Raw genomic sequence first — 25,185 nt, 5'->3', positions numbered from 1 at the left:
CGTGTTTATGCGAAACCGTGTTGACGGCGCGCAATGTTCGCGCATATACGCAATATTTACAAATTCCTGCCGAAAATCGAACAGCCGCGATTCGCGAAAGTCGTGTCAAGCCGAGCCTGATGTATGCGCAGATGCTGCAGCGTGTAGCTCCAGTACGCGCCGATGTGCTGTGCGATTAGCACACTCGGTTGCTTCAACGGGGCATCGCTCAAATTTCATGGAATTTCGATGCGACGCCGAGCGGTTTAATTAACGTTCTCCCGTATCGACAAAAATGTCAATCGAAATTCTCCGAGATAGATTCGATACGTATCCGTTTCGTACCGTGGACGATAATTATGACGATAAATATTTTAAAAAGGCAACTCTGGTTTTTTACATACATATTTCTTACGACCGATTAAATCTTTTCAATCGAACAGCTTTCAATTTCGATCGATTGCTGGCACAACATTTACGGTTAATTACGATATTATCGGGAAGTTGCGCACTGATTTCATAAACTCTTTGTTAGGCGATATAATTTCACGAGATCGATATATATATATGGGTTAAATATTCTTTTTTTTTATCCAACATCCAGTGGTGCTTAGGTAGAGAGCACAATGGCGAACGTCGGTGGACTTATCAAGGAGCAACGTGAGTAACGGAGGCGTTTAACGACTGAGGCTAGTTGCATATTCATGCTCAACCTTTCTACCTTCGCGCTGCGCAACCTCCGCCGATAACATCGCGGCTTTTACGCTGGATGGCTGTCTTGCTTTTTTGTCGTTAAAAGCACTTAGCCTGCCCTTCGGTCGCAATTGCGTCTCTTCCGGGCGCTTTTTCGTTCCGTCGGTCGAAACAGCTTGACTCCCATCACGGCATTAAACTCCTTACTTAACTAGCGTATCTTGCAAAGCTCGGCCGCAAACAAAGCTCGGCGGACCCACAAGTTCTTGGAAGATGACGGTTTAACCGTTGGCTTATGTAAGTCGCTCTACGTTCGTCCTACGTTCAATCATAGAGTGTACTATTTGGATTATAAAGAAAATGGCATAAAAACGACGATCTTCGAGGATTTCGAAAAGAAAAACAAGATGCGGCATCGCACGCGTTCCTTTCGCGGATTACAATCCTCGGACTCGATAACGGTCATCCAAAGTTTGCAATTTGGCATCGGCGGCCAGGCGTATTAGCCGTGCAGAGTCGAGAGGCCGGCCACAATTATTTAGGAGCTTTATCGTAACGCTCTTCTCTCTTTTTTTCTCCCCCACTCGAGACGAGACTAAAAAAGAAAGAAACACGCCGACTGAAACATGGGCCAGATAGGCGGGCACGTCGCGTGCCGACGTACACTGCAGGCTCACCCCTGCTTGTCTGCCCGCTATCCTCACGAAACTCCAAAGATTAACGACGAGAGGTGGCGCAAGACATAATCTATCCGCGCGTAAAAAGCTAATAAAACCTTTTTGCATTCGCCGGCGATATAAATTTACCGGTTCCGCTGTTCTCCGCGCTCGCGATAATGCTCACCCTTATTGTTACCTCCAAGCACGCACAGTTTGTATCGGTATCGCACGACGCGTCGCCGAGACAGAAAGAGAGAAAGAGATTTTAATAATCTGGCGGCAATATTTTTTTCTTGTTCCCCGGCAAGCTCGAAGCTTACATTCTTCAACGTGCATTGAATCGCACGCTGTTATTCTTACGATATCGCGTCTGTTGCGCGAGATAAAACGAGTGTTTCAGGAAATGTGATTATTTTAAACGGCCATGCGTATCAATTATTCGATCGTGTTAATTGTATTAAAGGGACACGGAATCTTTCCTTAATACCGCGCGGACTCAGCCCGGTCGTAATAACGGTTAGCTATTAATACGTGCGAGTCTTACAACGCGTACTTGCAACTTTTACGCAAGCTCCCTTACGTGAAAGTTCGGCCTAATGCCACATTTAAAGAGAGCGAGCGTTTTCCGGCGCATAACCACGGGCACCTCCAGGTAGGATCATTATCGCGAGCATAACGGGCTCATTTATATTAGTGCGGCACGTCCTGCTGCAGATCAGGGAACGTCGCGACATTGGTGCAACGATAATTGTCGCGACGTGACGGCGCTGTTTCGTTTTATTGCCAGGCTCGGTAACGGTTTATTGAGGATTTACGTGGGGCAATATATCTCGGCACTGATCCCGCTGTTCGTTCGTGTTTCTTTGCTCCCGCAGGTTTTTTGGCCAAAAGACATTTATTAAGGGTTATCGCGACGTCACCGTAAAACGGGAACGCGTATTGACAATCGGACAAAGTTCAGAAGTAATCTCCAATAATCCCTTTCAGCGTCCTTTTTGCCGCGGTCGCCTCTTCACCGGAGAAATCGGTCGGAGCGCTAAAATCGTCTATCGGGTTTACGATCGACGGGTTTGTGTTTTCGTGAAACGTGCGGGCGCCCGTCATTGCGCTTTCCTCCCAGTATCGACAGGGAATTAACAGATCGCTTATCTTAAACGTTCCCGTCTTCGCGGTTGCATGTACCTACAGACTCGTATGCTTCTCGCGCTTTTCCCTCCTTTAACCGTACGTGGATGCGTGCGGTTAGGCAGTTAAAGACACTAGCGTAGTGCGGTGGCTTAACGAGACGACAGAGTTCTCGAAAGTGGCATTCCGCAACGTTGCACGTGTCTTCGCGAGGGCCGGATGAGATAAATTGTCTGCGAAAATTCCGCATCCTCTTGACACGTGCAAATAATTTGATGGCACAAATTTCGCCTGACACCCATTTTACACAAGCACCATTATTGTTATTCACGTCGCTCGCTGATATAATATGGATGCGCGGCAAATTTCACGAAAATCTACGTATCGTCGCTATCGCGTGTGCACGCACGCGAACGGATCGCGTTAGGAAGGTGTTTCAAGTGCCAACACGAAGCCGGGTTTCTCCCGTCCTCGCATGCGTATGTCTCAAGTCGTATGCAAGTATACGCGTGTGTATACACATATGTATACGTAACCTGCAGTCGCTTGAAATATTGCTCGTCGTTCCCCAGAAGATGTACGACGCGTTATTGTTGAAAGCATCGAAGCGAAAATTTCAGTGTCTGGATATATCTCCGTGTTCGGCCCTACGGATACACCCTCGTCCCTCTTCATTCCGGAATACCGTGACATTCTCGAAACCCCCATCCAACCCGGAAGGTGGGTATAAATGTAAATAGAATGTCTGTACGTAGTTCGCGAAAGGCGGCTTTGCGATGGCGTATCAAAGGCACTCTGCTCTTCGCTTTGGTTTATACGCAATCTTCGCTGTTGAAGAATTTCCCTTTCCTAATGCACCAATTCTACTTATTTTCCTCCCTTCCTCCAAATATTGGAATGTACGTGAAAGAAAAAGCAAAGGATTAATTCTCAAATCTGACGAATCGAAATGTTACACGTGATAATGATTTTTCAGTGACTAACGCAATTTCGTAGAAACGGATCTGCCTGCTTTTATATTTATCAATTTTCCTCTATTTTTCTATCGTTTTTTTCGCGCTGCATATGCGCCCTCGCAATTTGAAATGTTATCTCGCGACGAGCTAAATGTGATAACGTACGTATCGAAAAAAATACTGATTGTGTGCGATAAATCTCATACGTCACTATGAGTGATATTCGAAAAATATCCGATTTCCCAGCTTTATTTATACGATTTAACGAAGCGCGCAGTTAATCGCGATATTTAAAGAAGCCGTTGCCGGCCGTTATCAACGTGCAACGCATCGTTGGAGTACGCGACAGCTCGATGCGCATCACGGCACGAAATATCGGTCAACTCCCGTACCGGAAGTTGGGAAAACTCGATGGAAACGCAATTTCGAGTCTGCCGTGTATAATTACGCGCAGTCGTCGGCACTTCCGCGTTCCGGCTCTCCGGCATTTCGTTCGTTATCGCACGCGTTAGAGCATTCGCCCGTGTTACATTTTAAACTGCATTTCGATGCACCGTCAGGGGAGCGACAGCTACGGAGATGATGGATTTAGCCGGATTGCAACGCGATTCGACGTACTTATTTCTCCAGAGCCCGGTATCCTATAACGCTGGCTAAATCCATTTTGGTATTAGATTTCTTCGTATGCCTTTCATCGTGCCATTGATGGATTAAAGAAGAAGAGGAAGATGAAGGAGCGAGAAGGAGGAGAAGCGGTGAAAGAAGACGGCTTGGAACGTAGCCACGTTGCGACAAGACGCGGACTTAATACTTCGAGGATGGTGTCGTTCCGTCGTACCGGCGCTACCCTACCAGTTAGACTAAACCCGTTGGCTCGAAAAACTTACTTTAACGTCGTAAACCTCATAGGTACTATAGTTGATTAAAGTGATCTCGGAAAATGGATCTTAGTAAACTAATCTCGTTAAATAGAAGCGCTTAACACGCCCTGAGAACGCTAATGCTAGAATTATTATAAATAACGCTAAAAACTGTAGAAAATTATAAGAATTAAATGACGCTGTAGAGATTCGCACCGATTGTTAAGATTTGACACAGCAACGATGCATAGCGCAGACACACGTTGAAACACTTCCCCGCGCGAAGAAGAATTCTTCTATGAATGGGTACCGAATACGAAACGAACGAGATGGTTAAAGCAAGTGCACTCTACGACCAGGCTAAGTGTTCGCTGAAAGAGGTACGAGACGACGAGCGGAAAGTAGGAGTGAGTGTCCGACCCCGGGAGTAGACGCGAAGTTATGACTCTGCGAAACGCCGAGCCGGAACGAAAATTGTGATGAGTGTAGTGTGAAATATTTACACGCGGAGGACAATCCATCACCACCACCTACCTTCACCCTCGACGCGTTTGCCATCGCCAGCCGACGCCGCCGCCACCTCCTTGCGTCTCGGTTCCGCGACTGTGGGAACATAGTCCAACCTTCCTACTTCACGCCTCCGTAACCTTCACACCTCGTAGAGTAAAGAGAAGTGCTCTTCATTTCTTGGCCTCCTCGTTCATCCCGATGCTTCCTCCCCCTGCTGCCCTCCTTTCTTCCGTTTCCACGACACAACGGCTCCCTGGCCTCAACAGTGCCCCATCTTCCGCACTGATAACGGTGAATGGCGTCACTACGAGATAATGAATGTCCTTGCTTTCGCTCATCTTCGCGAAACAAGATCTCGGATGCCAAAGAGACTCTCGGTGCAACCTCAATCGGCTAATTGAAAGCTGCTGCTAATTGCGCCAAATTGTACTGTGTGCCCTCTGAAAATACAAATAGAAATACTGTTTATTACACATAAAGAAATCTAATCTTAATATCATTATAAATTATTTCCATATCTATTCGTCAAATATACTGGGATTATAATAATTAGACCAAAAGTATTACGTTGTAATACTTTATCGATAAATCCTCGTTTAATCGATACACAATATTATACCGCGAATACCTCGTCATATAAAATGCGATCGGCAGAATCATTTTTCATCATTGCGCGGATGCCGATGGTGGTACTTAAAATTCCATCGGAAATTGATGATCGCGAAAATGGCGAAGAGCGCTGCAGGGATAACGCACAAATATCATCGTTTATGAGTAACAATATTAATTTTTACGGCCGCTTGAATGGCGAACCGCAAAGTTGCCGGACGCTCTGTTAGCCGGTGTCGAACACGAGGATGGCGCGATCGTTACGATTATGTCTTGCAATTACGATTGTGCGACCAGCGTTTCGATAGAATAATTCGAATTTATATGTAAATTGAATTTAATGGCCGGTGCACAATACAGATAACTCGACGGTAGAGCACTGAGCGGCCGTGCACCGCCTCCTACCCATGATTAACGACGCTGCATGGTAGTAATTTGACATTAGTGTCCGTGATGAAGGATCGAATTCGCGTTTACCATTGTTGCAGTCGATTCCGCGTATCAACTGCTGTATCCATCTATTTGCGTATGACGGCGCGCCATGATTTACATCAATTAGCATTTCAAAAATCAAATAGTACGTGCTGCATGGATGGCATATATAATTCGCGTTACAATACAGTGAAGAGTATGAGATTATTATTGCTGATCTTCGATTAAAAGTACTCTTTAATTGTGAAAATTTTCAATATATTTTAATTAAAGAATATTATTTCTCTTTGGTTAGAAACGTGCGATATAAAATATATGCTTCTTCTTTGCGATACGCATTTCCATAAACTTTTAACAGAGAAGAAAATCTGTTTAACCGAGAAATGCATTGAAAATTTTCATGCACTTAAAGAAATCGAGCAACGTTTTGTAACATTCATCTAATGCATACAGTGTCGAGTTGATAGTAACGATTCGGCCGTTATTCAACGATACATAAGGTTTCCAGTGCAAACAGTCAGACTGCATGTGGTGTGGGAAGGTCTGGTTAATTACTCACCCCCATCCAGTCAGGCAGGGCAGGCAGGCTTCAGTGTGTTCCACCCACTGTTACCCCCAAGCCTTTCCCGTCCGAGCCCTGATGGATCACCCAGCCAGCCCGCCACCCACAGAATGGCCAACAATGGGTTTTTGTTTCTTTTTATTGGGAGTAGGCGGATAGGAAGCCGGTCAGAACACAGTATTTGTCGCTATATAGCTCGTCCCCCCTCACCCAACTGCCCTCACGATTCGATTCGTCCCCTTGTTCTCCGACCATCAAGTTCTTTAACCCGCTGGACCGAAATAGTGGTACACCCGTAGAGAAAGAGAACGATGAACGCCGGGGAAGAGAAGAGAGAGGCAGGCGATAATGGCTTTCACGGAGCTTTACACGAGTTGGGTGCTAGCAGCGCAAACTCGTAACACGCCGATGTGAAACTGTCCTGCCAGGATTTGTATAAGTTCTAAGGCTTCAAAAATATCAATGGGCCAATCATTGAGTTGCATTTAAAATTCACACTATTTGTTAATTAATTCTTACATTCTTAAACTCGTTAGCACAAATATTTTCTTCATAATTATTTATACATGCATATATATATATATATATATATATATATAAAATAATTTAAAATAATTTATTATGTAAATGTACATATGATTTTGGAATATCACTTTGTGTGCTGATCTAATTATCTTACTTTACAATTATTACTTTGAAATTTTTAGAAATGTGTGCAGACACAAAACAGAGAAAAAATAAAAATTTTTGTTTTATATATCATAAAATATTTTTTACGATATATGTAACTTTGTTTTATATATCGTAAAATATTTTTTACGATATATGACAGATCGTATCGCAATCGTATTACATGAATGAATACTTGATATTTCAATTGGTACAGAACAATGATTAAAGCGGCTATTTTGAATTTGAATTGTACGGTTTAAAGTTATGCGGATGACGTCTCTCATTATACCGTAATACGAAAGAGCACGGGGACCAGGAGAATTTCTGAAACTGTTCCCGCAGGAAATCGATATGCTAATGCCGCGCCTTAAGTAATGAGAACCTCCGTAAGGTGGGCCGCCCTTCCAAAAGTGGACGAGCGGTCGCGGAAGGAGGAACGAATGGGTAGAGATCCGACGGAAGACCCGACCAAGGGTGATTAATCTTGGACACGGAGAGCTTAGGTGTTGGAGTTTGGGATACTGTAGTACAGAGTGGAGGTCGTGGTCACCGGCGATTCACCTCGACATTTCCTCGCGCAAAATCTCGGAAACTTTTCACATAGTTTGCGGCAACTCGTCTCTCGATAACCAACAAATAATTGCGTATGCAAATAGTTGTTTATACTAAAATATATAACGAGAAAAGTGACGTTACACAATGATATAAAAGATTTGTCGCATATAATTTATTTTCAAATTGCGCGAGACTCGCTTTCTAAATCTGTCTAGTAAATGACTTCGATTTAGAGGAGTTGTAATAGTCGAAACGATTCAACCGATTAACTAAACTCCAAACTTATCGTCCGAGTCCTAATTGAATTTGTCCTCTTGGACCACGTCGCCATGTTGCGGTAATGTTGGCAGTTGTCGACGCCAGCCTCTAAGGTATGCCGAGGGCTTCGCTTATTATAATGGCTACGAAATTTGCATAATGGATACATATGCACGCTCAGAGAGGTCTTCTCGACCTTACCGCTCGCACTCTCGCTCTCTCTCCCTAAGAGGGACGGAGGGTTGGCTCCGCCGACTCCGCGAAACATCTTAGTTGTTAGTTGTTGCTCGCTGTACGTGTCCCATGCAAAGTTATGCCCCATTGTGCAAGCTCGCTAAGATCCAGACTCCTACGTTGGAGTACGCGGCAGCGAGGCTGTAACTCTTGCAAAAGAGTACTGATTAACTTACGAAAGTCACGAATGGACCCCGCCCCCTGCCACGAAAAGGCCCTGGATGGGCGCGTTTCGCTCGCTGTTCTTTACAGGTTCCTTACACACACCGTCACGAGCTCGCATCATATTCTTTAGCCGGACGTTTTTGCATCACTTTGCATGTTCAAGGATGCTAAGTTTCCTGTCGTATCTAGTATGCTTCATGCCGCAAAAAAAAAGTATTGCGTCGCTCGACGCACGTGACGTATAAAGTTGCTGTATGTGTGTTTCCTATTATAGTTATTTTTATCACGCTAAACTCTTGTTCCTTTTTTGCGCGCTATATAACAATTTTCGATTCAAATGCAGTTACGTAAAAGAATACATTATTTGCAAATAGCCTGCGCTAAAAATATGAGAAAGATTATATAAAGATTGCATAACTTTCAATATAATATTTTTCTTATATAATTTCTCATCGTGAATAATATTCCAAATATAACTTTAACAACGTTGCTATGCATTAGATGTATTTTTACAAAGCGTTGATAAATCTTTTCGTGTGGGATAGAATCAAAATTGCCTCAGGAAAATTTTAGAAGTACATAAAATATAAGTAATCTTATACGATTGACCTATTTAAGAGACGTCAGTAGATACGACAATTTTGTCTTGAGACGATGCTATCGATCCTCGAGAACATCCCTCATGGCAAGCAAGACATCCTTGCATGTATCACCGCGACTCAGACAAAGCTTCGCAATTAACTCTCCGAGCCCCATGCGCCCGCGGCGGTTAAGACGAACTATCGGATGAAGGGCAGCGGGGAAACGGCTCTTGTATCAAATCGCACATTCTCCGTGAGTAATCGCTGTTATTCCTAGACAATTTGCCCCCTCCCCTCGTCCCTTTCTCCCTTCTCGACTGTACGTGACACGTTCGCTCGAAGGGTTCTCCGCGAAATTGCCGCTAATTCGTTTGTCTTACTGCGAAAAGTGCTTCGCGCCGAGGAACCGTCGTCAGCTGCGCGCACGTTTGGTCGCATAATATTGCCGCTAAACTTCCGTTTTCGAAAGATATTATGGAGCAGACTCTCGCTCGAGCATTATTTGCAGATAATTTTGTAAATATTAGTACACATAACATTCACGATAAAGCGTAATATATCGCGCGATATATTTAAATTTAATATTTGTATTGCATTTCCCTATTAATTACATAAGCTGTGGAATACATAAATGTAATTATGTGCGCGAAAGAAACTATATTTGACTTGAACGAGAATAGTCGTTCCCGATTACCCTTGTCAGACCGCTGTCATTCTCGTCCACGTGCCTAGCATATATGTACAAAATTGCAATACTCGTGGATAAATAGCAAGCAGATATGTGAAAAGGGAAAGGTACTGAAAGACCAAAGAAGAAGAAGTGAAACAGAGAGGAAGGCAGAGGGAGAAGGGGGTCGGAGAACGGGACCGTTATATCAGCGACTCCTAAAGCCGGCAGGCTCTCTGCGCCGTCGGTGCTTTCTGACGCAACATAATGTGACGACTATTGTGCTGAAGTTAGCGGCGGTGGGTTATTCAGCGGCGGCATTTCCATGCAAAGCTTCCCCGGATGAAGCCCAGACAGAGAAGAGTAGCCGCGGGTGCCGCAAACCTTTCTGTATCCTGATCGCCCCCTAACTGCACTTCGCCGTTGGCCCTTCCTACTGTCCTCTCTACGCTCGAGACCCTTCTTCCTTCTTCCACCTGCTCTATATCGTACCCTTTCTCCCGTTAACCCTAGCATCGTCCTCCCTCTAACGCTCTACGCGCCACGATCTACATTCTACCTCATTGTGCTCCGAGCTTATCCAGGACCACCCGCGCGATTCTCACATCCTGATAACGAAAGGCCGTGAAACATTCTCTCCGCCGCATCCCGGACGCGCTCCGCATCTTACCCCTTCTTTTAACTCACTGTTCGCCCTGATGAAAAGCGCTCGGTTTAGACATCTCGTTGCGTGTCATTGTTAAAAAAGGCACAGATTCGATTAGCGCTATAATTTTTATTTGAAGTAGAAATAAATGTGTTATTTGTATATATAATAATAATATAGTAATAATAATAATAATAATAATATAGTAATAATAATAATAATAATAATAATAATAATATAGTAATAATTTATCTAATAATTTGTATAATATTTTACAAGAAAAATAAAAAATAATTACATATAAAGAAGATTTAATAACGGATACTCGCAGACTATACTTATACATTCAATCTTTTTATAAAAAGTTTAAGCTTTTTTTTAAAAACCTTACAGGAAGTCTGCAATGCACGTATATTAAACTTTTCGCATTTATTAAATTGATTTTATTTCACACTGATCGATTAAATATGCGAAATTGATCCTCACTTGTGAGAAACGACGCAAGAAAAAGATGACAAGAAAGAATACTTGGAACGCGGGAAATGATTAAACTAAATGCGCGGAAATGTTAATGGGGTGAGCGGCGTGTAATTGAACGCGAGACATGGGAATACCCGGCCATAGCTGCAGCTTTATTTCTTACTCAATGGGCGACGTAGACAGCAATTCCCAGAGAAATACGTTCCACTTTCGCGAAGTCAAGGCCGTTAATGCAAACCACCAAACTGCTAGAACGCTCCTTTCCTGCAGCTTAATCACTTAAGTTCCGCCTTTATCAGCCATGTTTCGACGAACTCCGCGCGAGGTAGTGAAACTTAGATCTCCATATCGGTAAACTGTAGCCCCGCGAATGCATCTTCTCACTGAAAGATATATGTATTTATCCACGGCCGAGAGTGGAGAACAATGAATAAACGTTCTGACCGTCTTTACAACATCACTGCGTTATCAGCGCAACAGATAATGCTATACAGAAACAGATGTCACAAGTAAAACGGAGTTAATCGGTTTGTTTCTCTTGCAGTGGCTATGAAATCAAATCGCATCGTCACTTATTAATGATAGAGAATAAATTATTACGATAACCTGTGCCTGCAATAAACACATGTGTTTTACTCCTATGTTTGCGAGAGCATTATACATTACAATTATATAATCCATAATGTTCTAATTATACGTATAAAATTTCATACTCTCTAAAAGTGAATCAGTGTATTATCACTGTAATCAGTGCTGTACTTATAACTGCTTATAATCAGTGAGTATTTACTGTTTTTCAGTGATAATACACTGATTCAGTCTAGTGAAAGTAGTATATATACTACTTTCACTAGAATGAATCAGTGTATTATCACTGAAAAACAGTAAATACTCACTGATTACAAGCAGTTATAAGTACAGCACTGATTACAGTGATAATACACTGATTCACTTTTAGAGAGTACATTGACTAAATAAATAAACATCCAATGTGCGCATTACAATCGTACTTATGGCAATGTATACACTATAACATTTTGTTAATAATTAAACTGGATAAAGGACCGTAAAATTTTCGATATCGAGGCTCCGATACGAGACTTTGACGAATTTACTATGCCTCGCAAGAAATATTACTTCGCATGATTCTCACTCGGAAATAGCGTTGAATCCTCTGATGCCCGTTGGCACACACATACATACACGCGAACAATCGTGCATGGGCCGATAAATAATAAAAGCTCGGAGACTTCGGGAAAACGATTTTTCACGTATCTTCGCCCGTATTCGGCGAGTGGGAGAAAGTCGAATAGGGGATTTTCCTTGGGGATACTCCAATATCCTGGGAGAGGAGTACGTATATCCGTACACTGGCGCGCGCGCGCGCCCCTTTCAACCCTCGAATTTTATTAACGTATCGGCGGCAGCTACGGACGTAGCGCAGTGGTGAAACGGACGGGGAAGCGGGCGGGGGAGGAAGAGTGGCGGATTTAGGGGCCTCCGCGCGTCGGAGGGGTACGTACGGGGGTGCGAGTTGGGAGCGCCTCGCGCCGCATAATGTATAACATCATCTTTTACGATATCTCTTTCCGGGGCGCACCGGGGTATAGGTAATGCACGGTATTGTATTTTGCGATTGCATTTTCAGAGACGTCCGCCTGCGCTTTGAATATAAAGTGGCGGCGGCGCCTGTTTCACGTATAGCAACGCGCACTGTCGCCGCCGGCCCTACCAAATAGGTACAGTACTACTAGCAGCTGCGCCAGTCTGTACGGTAACCGCCCGTTATTATCGCGCTCGGAGTCAGTAGATACTTCTCGAGAGTGCTGCGATCAGAAGGCGCACTTTTGCGACAGTCGCACCAAAATGTAGAACGTTCCGCCTATTTTTGTACATCGATTTTCCATCGCAAAACGATCGTGCTTTCTCGTAATAAGCCGCGTGAAAAGTTATGCGAATATGTAGACTACGATGGATTTTTTTTTTCATTTGTTCCAAAATATGACATTAATTGACGAAATAAAATTTAATAATCTTGTTTTGTATTTTATACGCTACGTGATAGATTTCGTTGAAATTTTAGCGTTTGAAATTAATTCCACGCGATACGAGTGGAAGCAGAGCTTGTGAGAAATATGACTGCACAATATGCGGTTACAAAGGGAAGAGTACTCGTGAAAGGTTTTCGATTCGCCGATTGATAGCGTACGTCTCTCTGCGGTTATACCGCAAATCCTCTCGTTTCAAGGAACAAGGAGGTAGAGGTAGCCATGGTTCTACTCGCGCAAAAATGGGAATGGTAATAGTTGAAAACGCCGAGGGGTGAGACGGTGCTTAAGAGATAGGGGTAGGAGGCATTTCCGTGATAAATTAATCGTCGATTTCCGACGATTACAATTTGGTATGCTTCCAAATCGCTCGCGCCCTTCTTGCGGGCGGTGAATTTTAGCCGTGTGCATTTTTCATCCGGCGCGTTGCGGCTCTCAAAAAGAGGATATCCATCTTCCCTAGAGGCTGCCGGCCCTCCGCCGTATCCCAACCGTATAACCCAGCTCTGCAACCGTCTTTCTCTACCTTTCTTTCCATCGTCCTCCCCGCGCTTTGCCGCGCGCCCGGCTGCCGAGACTGGCTCGCTTCCAAAAATATTATAAAATTCCCAATTACGTGGCATAGATTGGCGAGGTAAATTGCCTGTGGAGTGCGGCGCGGCGGCGAGACGGCGGTCACTCCCCCTCGTTCTGTACCCCGACATCGCCGCTTACCCTCCTCCTTCTCCTTCGTTGCTGTCCGATGCCGGCGACCGAATCGAACTGGATCCTCCGCTCCTCTCCAATCGGTAATCCATTACCGTGACGCGATTGGGTAATTGCAGGTGAGGGGCCTATCTAGAGACGTGTCCTCCGACCGCCGCCTTCGCCCGTTCGGTCCTCTGGCCACCTTCACCCCGTGAACTGGGGTCCCGACCCTTTCCGCCCGGTCGATACTCCCTCTAATTAAACACTGGGGGCACAATGACAAACCTACCTTGTAGCTCGGTTCCGTCGCCGGCGAATGCCGCTATAGCACTGGTCCGTGGCACGGCGACCCACGCCAGCCCAGGAATCCAGTAATTCGGTTAATCTAAGGTTGGTTGTTGCGAAACGCGACTTCGAATAAATCACTCGTCCCTTGACTGCTGCTAGTCCTTCCAGAACCTCCTTCTCGGTTCGTAGGAGGTGGAATAAACCGACCGAGAACAGTGCAATGTCCTTCCGCTCGCAACACGCTGCCGAGATAAACTTATCTTCATTGTACGTGGACACTTTGATAGTATAACAGATTACTCCTCCAACGCGTTTAAGTTTTATCCAACTTCTCCTATCGTTTTGCCGCATAAATATTATGTTATCGTTTCCTTAATTAAGTTGTACTTTGCGGAGGGTTGGCTTTTAACGTTCCACCATCGTTACGGCGATATTCGCGAACGATTGACACAGCGTTCTGGATAATTTCGTGACTGGGTACGTCATTATAGTGATAAGAGGCAATTTACATTTCTATATTCTCCCTCTTGACGCGATCCATTCGCGGTCACGCCATTTCGTAAACCGCGGCACTGAAATTCTGCCTGATCGTTACTCAGAGCCGATCTGACAGGTATAAAGCGAGAAGCAGAGCGAACAACCTCATCGGTGGTCTAACGTACTCGTAGCCTGTCGCCATTAATGGATAGGGCTTACGTCCGTGATATGCAGTCGTGCAATTAAGTGTCATCCATTTTCCATTCGTGCGTGTTAATCCGTTATGTTAGAATATATCTGTACTTTTTCGATTCTATCTTCTTTTAGCTCCTACACTGGACGTAGAAAAATTATCGCTGATTCCAGATTATGGTATCGCTTTTTTTTCGAAAACTATTCTAGAATATTTGTCACCAACAGAAGCTCTGACACTACTGAGGTATATCTTTTTTACGGAGGCAAAACTCATAAAAAAATCTATATCTGTCATGTTAAATATAATATTGCTTTAGAGCCTGGTTATCAATAAATAGGACGCATAAAAAAAGAATAACTATATTTTAACGATCGAGCCAACCTCGTCCTTTATTTTATATGAAAACGGCGACTCGATAAAAAAATCAAGCTCATAAAAATTATATTTACGGCGCGTCAACAATTCTTTATTATGTATCTACTCGGTCCGTACATTATTTTCTAAAGTATTGAAATTTTATTTATTTCCTTTTTTATCTCATCATCACTGGCAGAATCTCTTTCTCGACCTAACTTAATATTAATGTTTCATTTGTAGAGGTTTAACGAAGCAACCCAGTCCGTATAAATTCAATTTGGTCATCTTTAATATTCCGAGATTTTATCGTAAGCGATATAGGCTGACTCTATAAGCGATTATACTACTTATTGACGATTTCTAGTTATCAGTAGACATCACATAAAAAAATATTATTATATAATCATACGCCGATGAAACAATTTTTTTAGTACGATTTGTACGTAAAATATGTATCTTGGTCGATCGCAGTTCAATGTTCAAGAAGAATTTAACCTACTCGGGGAAAAAAATAGCATTGGCCAAGACCGAAGGATACTTCGCCTTAGAAGTCAGCGTGCACCTGGTGCGGACCCGCGATATATCCGGCAAAACATAACCTTCAAAGTTCCCGCTGGGCTTTGCCGTGCTCCTGAAGTTGGGCCGTTCGGAGACTCGTAAACACATAGGACGCACCTGGGACCCGATGTCTTTACCGATAATGCGACGCCTATACACGCGGTACCATAACTCACAATTCTAAATATTTAACGCGGCTGCCGGCTCGCCCTTCGGACTCTTTTCCCTTTCCGACTACGCGAGTGCGTTCGCTTGCACGTATGTATTCCTTTCCCAAGTCAACAGCGGGGTGCATTGAATTATGGACAGACTGATCTTCCGGCGGGTGGGTAGTAAACGCAGTTCTAAATTTCGTCGAGTTTTGTACGCGGGAAAACACATACAACTTAATTAAGGTTACTGGAAAGGTGAATTATGATTTGGTACATGTAATATAATTAATAAGTAAAATATAATTAATTACATTTGTCTCTTTTCTAATTATAATTTAAATATGCAAACGCTTATAAATTAAAAATAATACTGTTTTATAATGTAAAGTGGATTTAAATTAATAGTCTAATATCACTTAACATTAATAGTTAACTATGACCATTTCTAGAACAGGCATTATAATAAAATTGATTTTCTCTAATAAATATAAAATTAAAAACTATTCTTACTTCTTAATATCTTGAGCATTTTACTTTTTTCAAAAAAAGCTATCAATAAAAAAATGATAAAATATATACATTTGCTCATTTTCTTCAAAGTAATTTTCACTTGCCGTAAAAGCTCGCGTTGAATTTCATCAACTCCTCAATGTCGCGTGTCCGGATCTCTGCTCGCTGTGCGAGAGGCTCGAGGGATTGGACGAACGTCTCTGGAACACATCGCGCTCTCGAGCTAATCGTTATTTTGCGTGGACAGTACGGGTGATCGATGTGAGGTACGGGTCGAGAAGGGTGCGCGACGCGCGGCGGGTGGAATAAGGGCGGCGCTCGACGCGCGAGGGGGGTAAAATCAATGATGGCCTCTTGAAAATTTCACCAGTCAAAACGGCAGAAATAGTCGTCGCTCTGCCCTCGCGCGCCGGTTTAAAGGAGCAATACTGCCGCCGCCGCCACCACCGCATCCCAACCTTCGAGAAGAGCGGGCGTGCTCGAAAATTTATAAATTTCTATAATATATTGACGCGCGGCAGCCTCCTGTAGAGTTCCGGCCAATTTCTGCATATGTGTCTACCCCATGCCACGTGTACATACACGCTCACACGCGCGTGTCGCGCACACGTATGTGTAGGAGCGTGCTACATTCATACAATGTACGGAGTAACAGATAGATTTCAAATATGCAGAGATTGTTCTTCGAAATGGAGTGCAGCTGCGACCCTCGGGGTGTCGCGAATCCGGATAAAAAATGGATGAATAGCGAACGTGGAGAAAGAGCGAGGGGTGTATCGGTTGTCGCACAGCAACATGTGTTAATGTATTCCGTGACGCATCGAGCTCAGGCGCAATGTGGAACAATGTTTTCTCTTCGTAGAATTATGAAGAGATCTGTACGTGTAGTCCATCTATTTTGACATCCGGAATTGCATCGGATATATTTGATTTCCTCTCTGCCTATTGTATATTTATAGAATCTATTTTTAATGTATACAGTCTTTGAATAATGCTTTTAAAAGCTTTCAATCTATTTCATTTTTTAATATTTTTTTAATAAAAATATTATTTAATAGCAAAAATATTTCAAAGAGTGAATTACATACGAATGAAATTGTAGACAGTTATTGACATTCACAGTTATTTTTGAATAGGTTTTGTTTAAACTAAATTTAATTTGACATTTAATTATCAAGATGTTTAATGTTGGAAACTAGAGAACTGCAATAAATAATAAATTTTCACCAAATATTATAATTCTTTTAAGAATTTCTTTTCATTAAAATACTTTCTCCTCAGTAACAATAAAATAAATTATTAATTTCTAATTTCCATCTGACTCATATTTTATAATAATAATAACGCTAAGTTTTCTCTTTTCTTTTTTAAATCAAAATTGAAGAGAGAGATAGATGAACTTGTATCTTTGTCGTGAGCCGGTTGGTAGATCCGATATAGAGATGTTCATACATCCGGGCCTCGAAACTTTGGCATCGTATATAGCAATCGCAAAGTGGAAAACTTCAAGTCGCATTAGGCGAGTCACCGAGGAGCTTGAGAAAGATAGTGATCGATTTCGTCTTACATCGGAGACTGTCGAGCGTCTCGCGCCGAATTTCAATGTAAGGGAACTCTATAAAACTCGCAAGAAAAGTCGAGTTGTTTGCCTGAAAGCATCTCTAATGACATCCGATAAATCAAAGGCGCCTCAACCTATGTAAACTACCTAGCCTTACAAGATCCTAGCTTATCGCGTGGTATATTTTTACAGTTACATTTACCGGAGCGAAACGCACTGTGGAATCTCATGTTGCGTGGAATCACAGAAGCATGGACGGTTACCGTCATTCGTTCTTCAACGAAAATTATCGGACCATAGTGAATGTAATCCATGTAACTATCCCCCAGAGAATGAGAATGAAATCTGCACTTATCGGGGTTCGCTTTGACTGCTCCTGGCAAGATAGAGCAGGATAACGGCTCGGCTGAACCAACGCTAACCGCCATTGGCGTTCCTACACATTTCCGCCCATCTGTCTATATACGAGCATCTATATATTGCGTATGTGTATGTATGCGTGTCTGTGTATGTGTGCCTCTGTCGCGAGGGTGAAAGACTGCGAGAAGGGTCAAGCAATGACGATCGCCAGGGGTGCTCCCGTCGCACTTTTCCGATTCATTTTCTCCGCCGATATCTCCCGTCTCCGTTCGTGCTCGTAAACGTGAACGGCCCTTAGGCGTCGGTGTGTCTGTCGTTACCGCGAGCATAACGGGGGACGGGCGGTAACGAGACGAGGAGAGAAAAGAAAAAAGTAGAACGAACGTTATCGCGATCCGGCGATCGACATTTTATGACTGAATCCTAACGCATGTCCAATATGACGAATAATATGGCTCGATGAGTGCTAAAACATTGCGAGTATTATTTGTCTCGTGTTTCAAGATTTATTGAGTCTTTTTTGAAAAGTGTCATGTAAATGGCACATTATGCTAATTAGATTTTTAATATACATCTATATTTAATATATCTTTGTTTTAATACGATGTTATGACACTTTAATAAATTTTTGTTAAGAAGCATTTGGATATATTAATATAAAAATTTGTGCAAAAATTAATTCAATAACCTATTATAATTCAATCTATTTAAAAAAATCTCATTCATGATCAAGAATTTTTTCTTGCAAAAAACTCATTATCTTTGCGATTAATGCAGTTTCGCAGACGCTTTAATAGATTCTATTTTATTGTACGAATAATATTTTTATAATTTTGTTCTTTTGCAAGTATTAAAAGTTAGTTTATATATAAACCTGAGGCCTCTTTCAATTTTATTTCTCAATTTTCACAATCAAAATTTTTATTCGGTTTTTTTAATGTATTGACACATTTATCGCTTACTAATACGTGAAATTTTCTCTCTAAAAAAGGGACAGTAAAATTATTTTTTTCTTTCTTTTTCTTTCTTTTTCTCTCTTTTTCTCTTTGTTTTTATCCTTTAGAGAAGGGGAAGCGACACGCTGAGAGTAGATATACTATCCAATAGCATTGTTCGCACTTGCTTCAGCTTTCCAGCTCTTTATTTCTTATTTATACTCACGCTCACAGATTGTAACTGCGCAATTACAATGAAAGCGCACTTGTGATAGTGCACTCCGATCGATTCGAGCAGCCGTACAACATTGTGCAACGTACACACCTGTAACTCCTGATACACGTATAGAGAAGTTATAAAAATAACTCTTACAAAACATCGTTATACCGGATAGCCTCGAAATGTAAAATGGGTCGTGGGAAAGGAATCGTGGTCCCTCGCGACTAGCAACGTCGCATCGGCTTTTACTCTCGCGTCGTCGCAAAAAAGTGAGGTACATTCCTAATGAGATCCTCTACCGAAAAAGCAGGTCGATTGAATTATTCATTAAAAAGCCTCGCTCGTGTAAATGGGATATAATGGCGGCACGGCTTCCCGATTTAATCGCACCAAGTCGCACAGCGTACGCCAATTCTATCGCACCCTCATAATGTGCTTTCTGGAGTACCTTTTTTCTCCCGCTTTTTTGCCACGTATTGGCCGACGATGTATTGTTCTTCCGGAGCTGTAATTCTACTTGCTCGTTGAAAAACCTTGCATCACGTTGTTATGCGAATCAGCGTGTTGGCTCGCAAAACGATTATACGATCAACCGTAAAGATTCCACTCGATGGCAACGTTCCGTACACACGTATGTAACCGCAAATGTACGTGTAACATTGTCATAAAGTAACGACGAATCCGTATGTGTATCTCGATTCTGCAGGCGGATAAATATTTTACAGCTCGACGTAAAGATAAACCGCGTTAGTGCACCGGAAAAATCGCGTTAGCAATGCGTCGACTGGAAGTTGCAAATTATATTGCATTCTCGTATACATGTATTGTGTGTGCCAGATATTTGATCTTTTTATTAAATATTGACGTGAGAGACATTGACAGTTTTAAAACTAATGTGACAAGGTGATATCCGTATATTCGTATTTAATGAGAATGATTCACATAGTATAGTATAAATAGCTTAATGTATGCGTTCTGCTCTAGATCTAGCTAATGATTTCAATGCGGCATCGCAGACGAGTATAGACAGCTTTCGTAATATTCTTGGTGCACGTACGCTTACGTATTCTAGTACCCCCGTCTGTATAGGTGTATCATCTACGTAGTATTAGGAACAACGTTACTACCCCTTTCCCCAACTTTCCGCGCATTATTCGCCATTTTCATACATCGTCGATCATAAAGACCCATGGTTATTGCAACAGGCTTCGAATGCTCGGCCGTGCGACGGGTTGTAAAACGTTTGAAATGATTCGTAACGGTCATAGGAACGCGGCGGTGTGACCAGAATCCGGCGGAAAGTAATCTCCGCGATCGATCGGGGGAAAATCAGAGGCACGTGTCGCCCTCTGTAAGCGACGATGGGTAAATGGGGGCAAGAAGGGGTGCTCAGCTGTGGGGAAGACGTGATGCATGGCCTTGAACCGCGACCGGATATCCTGCGCAGCGTCATCGTCCGTCGACAAAGACGTTGACCTCGAGATATATCTTTTCCAGAACAGTATGCCAAGAGAGGCGCATTGCATACTCGGTATTCGCAATAATCATTTATCTCGCTTAAATTTTAGTTAATACATTTTCCCATTATCTATTTAATTTTTTCTTCAAGATTATTTATATATATATTCCCCAATGTATATTAAATATCAAATATCATGTGTCAAAAAAAATCCATTAAAAGGAAATATAATTAAAAAAAAGAGCAAACACATACACATATAAAGTTCATTTGTTGAAAGGGAGAAAGTTGCATCATCATTATAAAATTCTTTGTTTTTAATAATAAGCTAAATAATATATAGTTACTATTATTTTAAATTTACAAAATAAAGCAGTTTTAAATATATATTACTATAGAAGAGCATTGTAATAATCTTGTGAATACATATGATTCGATTAATTTTTAATATTTATAAAACACTGACCTGATTATATTGACATTTTTCATTGAAAAGAAATGATATGCTTATAATTAAGAAAATTATTACTCATCCAAAAAAAAAATTATTATTCAGAAAATAATTACTCATTCAAAGTTACCAATGTGATATATATTTTTGTTAATTGCATTTATCCTGCATGGAAATTATATTGAATTCTGAAAAAGCAAGCTACAATTATACGTTTAGTAAGCTCTGAGTTGATGAGCACTGAGCAATAAAAGGTTCCGAGCTTTTCTCAGGGGTGGCGCCACGCGATGCAAGCTTCAAAGCTCTCGCTGCAAGCACGGTTTCAGCATCAGAGATGCTGCCGTCTACCGGATGTCGGAGTGCGGCTCTCTCTGAATAAGCGCCGGTTAACAATGACCAATATTTCCGGCCACGTCACGAGCGTTACCTTCAGTCGAGTGAATCATATTTCTACACTTGGGGTGCGAAATAATAAAGTTCATCGATACGAATAAATGATTAATTCATCAATTTTTATTGAGATAATGCAACATCTGTTATATGTGTGATATTTTGATTAATATCATCAATAAAGAAAAATATTATTATAACTGTAAATTACGTTTATGATTGCGAAATATACGTTTTGATACCTATTATAGCGCTGTATATATAAACGTTACAATTTATACAAATTATCCGATGTATTGATTTTGAGCTGGTATTTAAACGCAACATCTCTCTAATCCTGTCGCTTTTCAACAATGTGTCGCTTTTTAACCGTTCATCGATGGACGAAACATAGCCTTTACAACGTGGGTGGTGAGATTTATTCGCATTTATTCTCCCATCCGATCGCCTTGATCTTACGCTTCAAAAGACCCCGCTTTGCTCGAGCGGCGAGCGCTTTGCAATTATAAAAAGGTCCGCCCTTCTTTCGTCCCCTTGCCCCTTCTGTCCCACCCTTTCCCCACTTAGTACTTTCGTTTTTTTCCTCCCTTCCTTCCCTTTTTGTCTCTCGTTCTCTGTCTTTCCTTCGCGACGACAAGCATAGAGCGAGCAATTGCTCGAGGATGGAAAACCGTTCGGTGTACGGCGGCGGAAGCGACGGAAGGGACGGTAGGGAATTAAAGGGAGAAAGGGTTGCTGAACTTCTAGCCCCTTTCCTTCTTCGTTATCTGTTTGGGCCGGACGCGCAGGCTTTTTAATTACGCGGCTAACTAATGAGCGAAATTCCTTACTTTCGAATCGCGAGGATGCAAGATGGTATCTGTGCGATTAATTCGGCATACCGAGGATGCAACTGTTCCAAAAGAGGAGCAGGGAGTAATTTGTCTTTTCGCTTCTCCCTTGCTCTTACAATAAAAGGTGGCGACATGAAATATTGGGGACGTTGGGGCGTTTTGGCAGTGGTCTGTTTATTTCTTAAATTATGTGCGTGTACAAATATTATTTCAGAAATATTTTATATAACTTTAATGATTTCCTTAAAAATTTTTACCTGTTCAGTAAACATGAAAAATTTAATGATAAAAAAATAATTATAGCATTCAATCACATTTAGAAAAACACGTCACGTTTCGTGCGACCGAAACAAATAATCTTCTTTTATCGCTTTGTCTTTGTCCGCCCTTCAACAAACCCTCCTCTGAGCACCTAACTGCCGCGTCTCTGAGTAATTGCGATTTAACTGGATGCAGGTAGGGAAAGGATGACCGCAGAACCGAGGACCGCATTAAGTGCAGGAAAGAGTGAAATCGCAATTAATTACGTTCAACCCTTCTCGTTGTCGCCAGTATCCGCCAAAAGGTTGGTCAGAAATGTGCGGAACAGCAGAGAAGTGGCAAGCTGGAAAGTCCAATAGCTTAAATGTTCTTATAAGCTCATCGAATCTTTTGCAAAACTTGCACGAAGCTCTTTCCCTTATGTTTTTATTTATTATTTTAGAAAGTTGTAAAAAGTCACGTTCGGAGTACTTTACAATCTTTGAAGATTTTGTGCTAATATTTGATAACAAAATTAAAATAACCAATAAATATAAAATATATTTGAACGATTTCAGTTAGAGAAATAATATTTATATAAGTATAAAACAAATTAAATTAAAAATTTTCTTTAAGATGATACTTATTTTAGCTATATAATTTAGATAATATTTATCTTGACGAGACATTTTTATTCATCAATTTCTTCTATAAGAAATTCATACGAGAGATACATTCATGTGTTTGAAAGCCGATAGTAACCATCTCCGTTTGCTCATGATTAATCAGCGCGTGTGAAGTCGTTTTGCCGACAGTGATTGGGTGGTTTACTTTGAAGAACCTTTCCGCAGTTGTCGACGATGAATACGGCGGGTAGCAATTAAAGGGTTAAAAGGTCCGCAAGGACGCCTGCACTGCGCAATATAGCTTGTAGGCGCGGTTCTCTCGCAGGGCCTTCAAAGCATAGAGCGAGGCCAACTTCAATTCCATCGCAATCCGCTTACGGCCCCACGTAGAGCTGGTTTCATTCGTACTACAGAAGTAAAAGGGGATGAAGTACTGCTGCATGGAAAAGCCCTGGAGGATCGTACAATTGGTAGGCCCGCTGGCAGTTCGATCGTGCTCGATGAAGATCCTTTTCCCTCCCTTTATCGACCGTTGGACGCGATATTATTCTGTCCATAAGCATGGATTCCGTTTCACTCGCATAGTATTCAAGTAACTCCCTATATACGTTTTAATACCTGTCGTGTTACCTCGACAGACCGGTTACTGTGCTGCATTAGTTAAAAGTTTCTTGGGTTAAATTCGTTGGAGCGAGCTTTCATCAAGAGTATATTATTTTTCAACAACACGTAAACTCATTTTCGTGACGAGGAATTACTTTGAAATTCAAGTAAAATTTAGGTGCACACGACCCATATAACAGAAAACGCTTTCCAAGTAATCCCGTGTGCCTGTAGCAAGTCACGTATACCCTTATCAACGGCCGTGTGTACCGAAATTTATTAAGCCACCTACGCAAGATCAATTCCAGCAAAGTTGACGCAAATACAAGTTATAAATTATTATTAATAATAATATATTATTATAATATATTATTATTAATAATAAAAATACCAATTTTTTTGGATTATACATATAAACAAGTCCGGAAATTCAATATGCAAAAATATTAATGTCTCTATTTATGATTATATTTATAAGTATATTATGTAAATTAATTGAACAGAATATTGCAAATTACATTGAAAATGAATGAGAATTTACGAAAGAATGTGTGTATGCGATGGTTAATTGATTAAAATATTGCAATTGTTGTCTGTAAATAAACTTAAAATTTATATACAATAATAAGAGTAATTAATGCTAAATCACATCGCCGGGCTTTGCGTTGTATAGAGTAACAAGAACGTTGTGATCCTTAAATAAACACGGCCTGTGTGATGTTATGCACAAGCACATGCAAAAATGATAATATTTGTTACTATATAAGATCCTTTATTTCCCACGAACAGTATTTGAATTAGCTCAAAATTTTTTGTTTAATTAATGTTCAATTAAAAAAGACAAAGATAAAGAACAGTACAAAATAATTTCGTTATTCATTCTTTTAAATATAAATTAAATAAATTTTTTTAAATATAATATTTCTATCTCACAATTTTATTTGAAACATTAATAGAAGATAAGAAACTTGTTGCGGTATCTTTAATCTTTTATCTCATACATGTTATATATAATCCACTGTGCGACTAACTTGTAGAAGAAGTTCTTTCTTATTTCGTAAACAACGCGTGTAAAAATATCTCGAGAACTGCGTTTAGGGTCAATCGATTTTTAAAGAGATGCGTTGCAAGATAGTTTTTAAGTATTGAGTGTGGTGCATATATTATAGAATATATGGATGATCGATATACGTATTAATGTGTTATCATTTCTAACGATCATTTCGGTCTCTACTGTGATCTCGTAGGGTTTCCTGACCATTCCACGTCCTCCCTTAACCATCCCTTTTTCACCTTCTTCCATCTTCCGTCATCCCTCATCGTTCCGTCAATCTCTCTCATCTTCTCTCTGTCTCTTTCTCTTCCACCCCATCGTTCCCGCGCTCTCGCGCTCTCTTCATCCCTCACGCTCTCTACCTCCATCCATCTCTTTCCGTTTCTCTACACAGCTTTGAGCGCCACCCCAACGTTTCCATAGCGATAGGTAAATGGAATCCGTAGTGAAGCCGTTGCCATGGGGATTCGCTCCACAGCCTCACCTCGGCTCACCTTACCTCACCTCACCTTGTCGTCGTACTTTAGCCTCTCATCC

General features: G+C 41.5%; 1 protein-coding gene across 9 annotated transcripts in view; it reads right to left on the bottom strand.

Moving 5' to 3' along the window:
• Positions 1-25,185, bottom strand: part of LOC145963447 (uncharacterized) — a 443,557-nt gene that overhangs the window by 138,220 nt on the left and 280,152 nt on the right. For 5 of the 9 annotated variants that reach the window (XR_014436170.1, XR_014436169.1, XR_014436168.1 and 2 more), the window contains exons 1-2: positions 13,668-14,560; positions 4,807-5,222 (exon numbers count right to left, since the gene is read on the bottom strand). Coding sequence is in view for 4 of the 9 variants with exons in the window: in XM_083085411.1 (XP_082941537.1) it covers positions 4,807-4,887 (81 nt within the window). In the remaining 5 variants the exon portion in view is untranslated. Of the gene's footprint in view, positions 1-4,806; positions 5,223-13,667; positions 14,561-25,185 lie in introns of those variants that run through there. The other 4 variants (XM_083085411.1, XM_083085412.1, XM_083085410.1 and 1 more) reach the window with 1 other exon arrangement.

Source organism: Camponotus vicinus, unplaced genomic scaffold (genome assembly GCF_025532165.1).
Source record: "Camponotus vicinus isolate PSW18456_S1 unplaced genomic scaffold, iyCamVici1.0 SCAF_12, whole genome shotgun sequence".
In the NCBI taxonomy this organism is placed as follows: domain Eukaryota; kingdom Metazoa; phylum Arthropoda; class Insecta; order Hymenoptera; family Formicidae; genus Camponotus; species Camponotus vicinus.
This window is presented reverse-complemented; position numbering and strand designations above follow the sequence as displayed.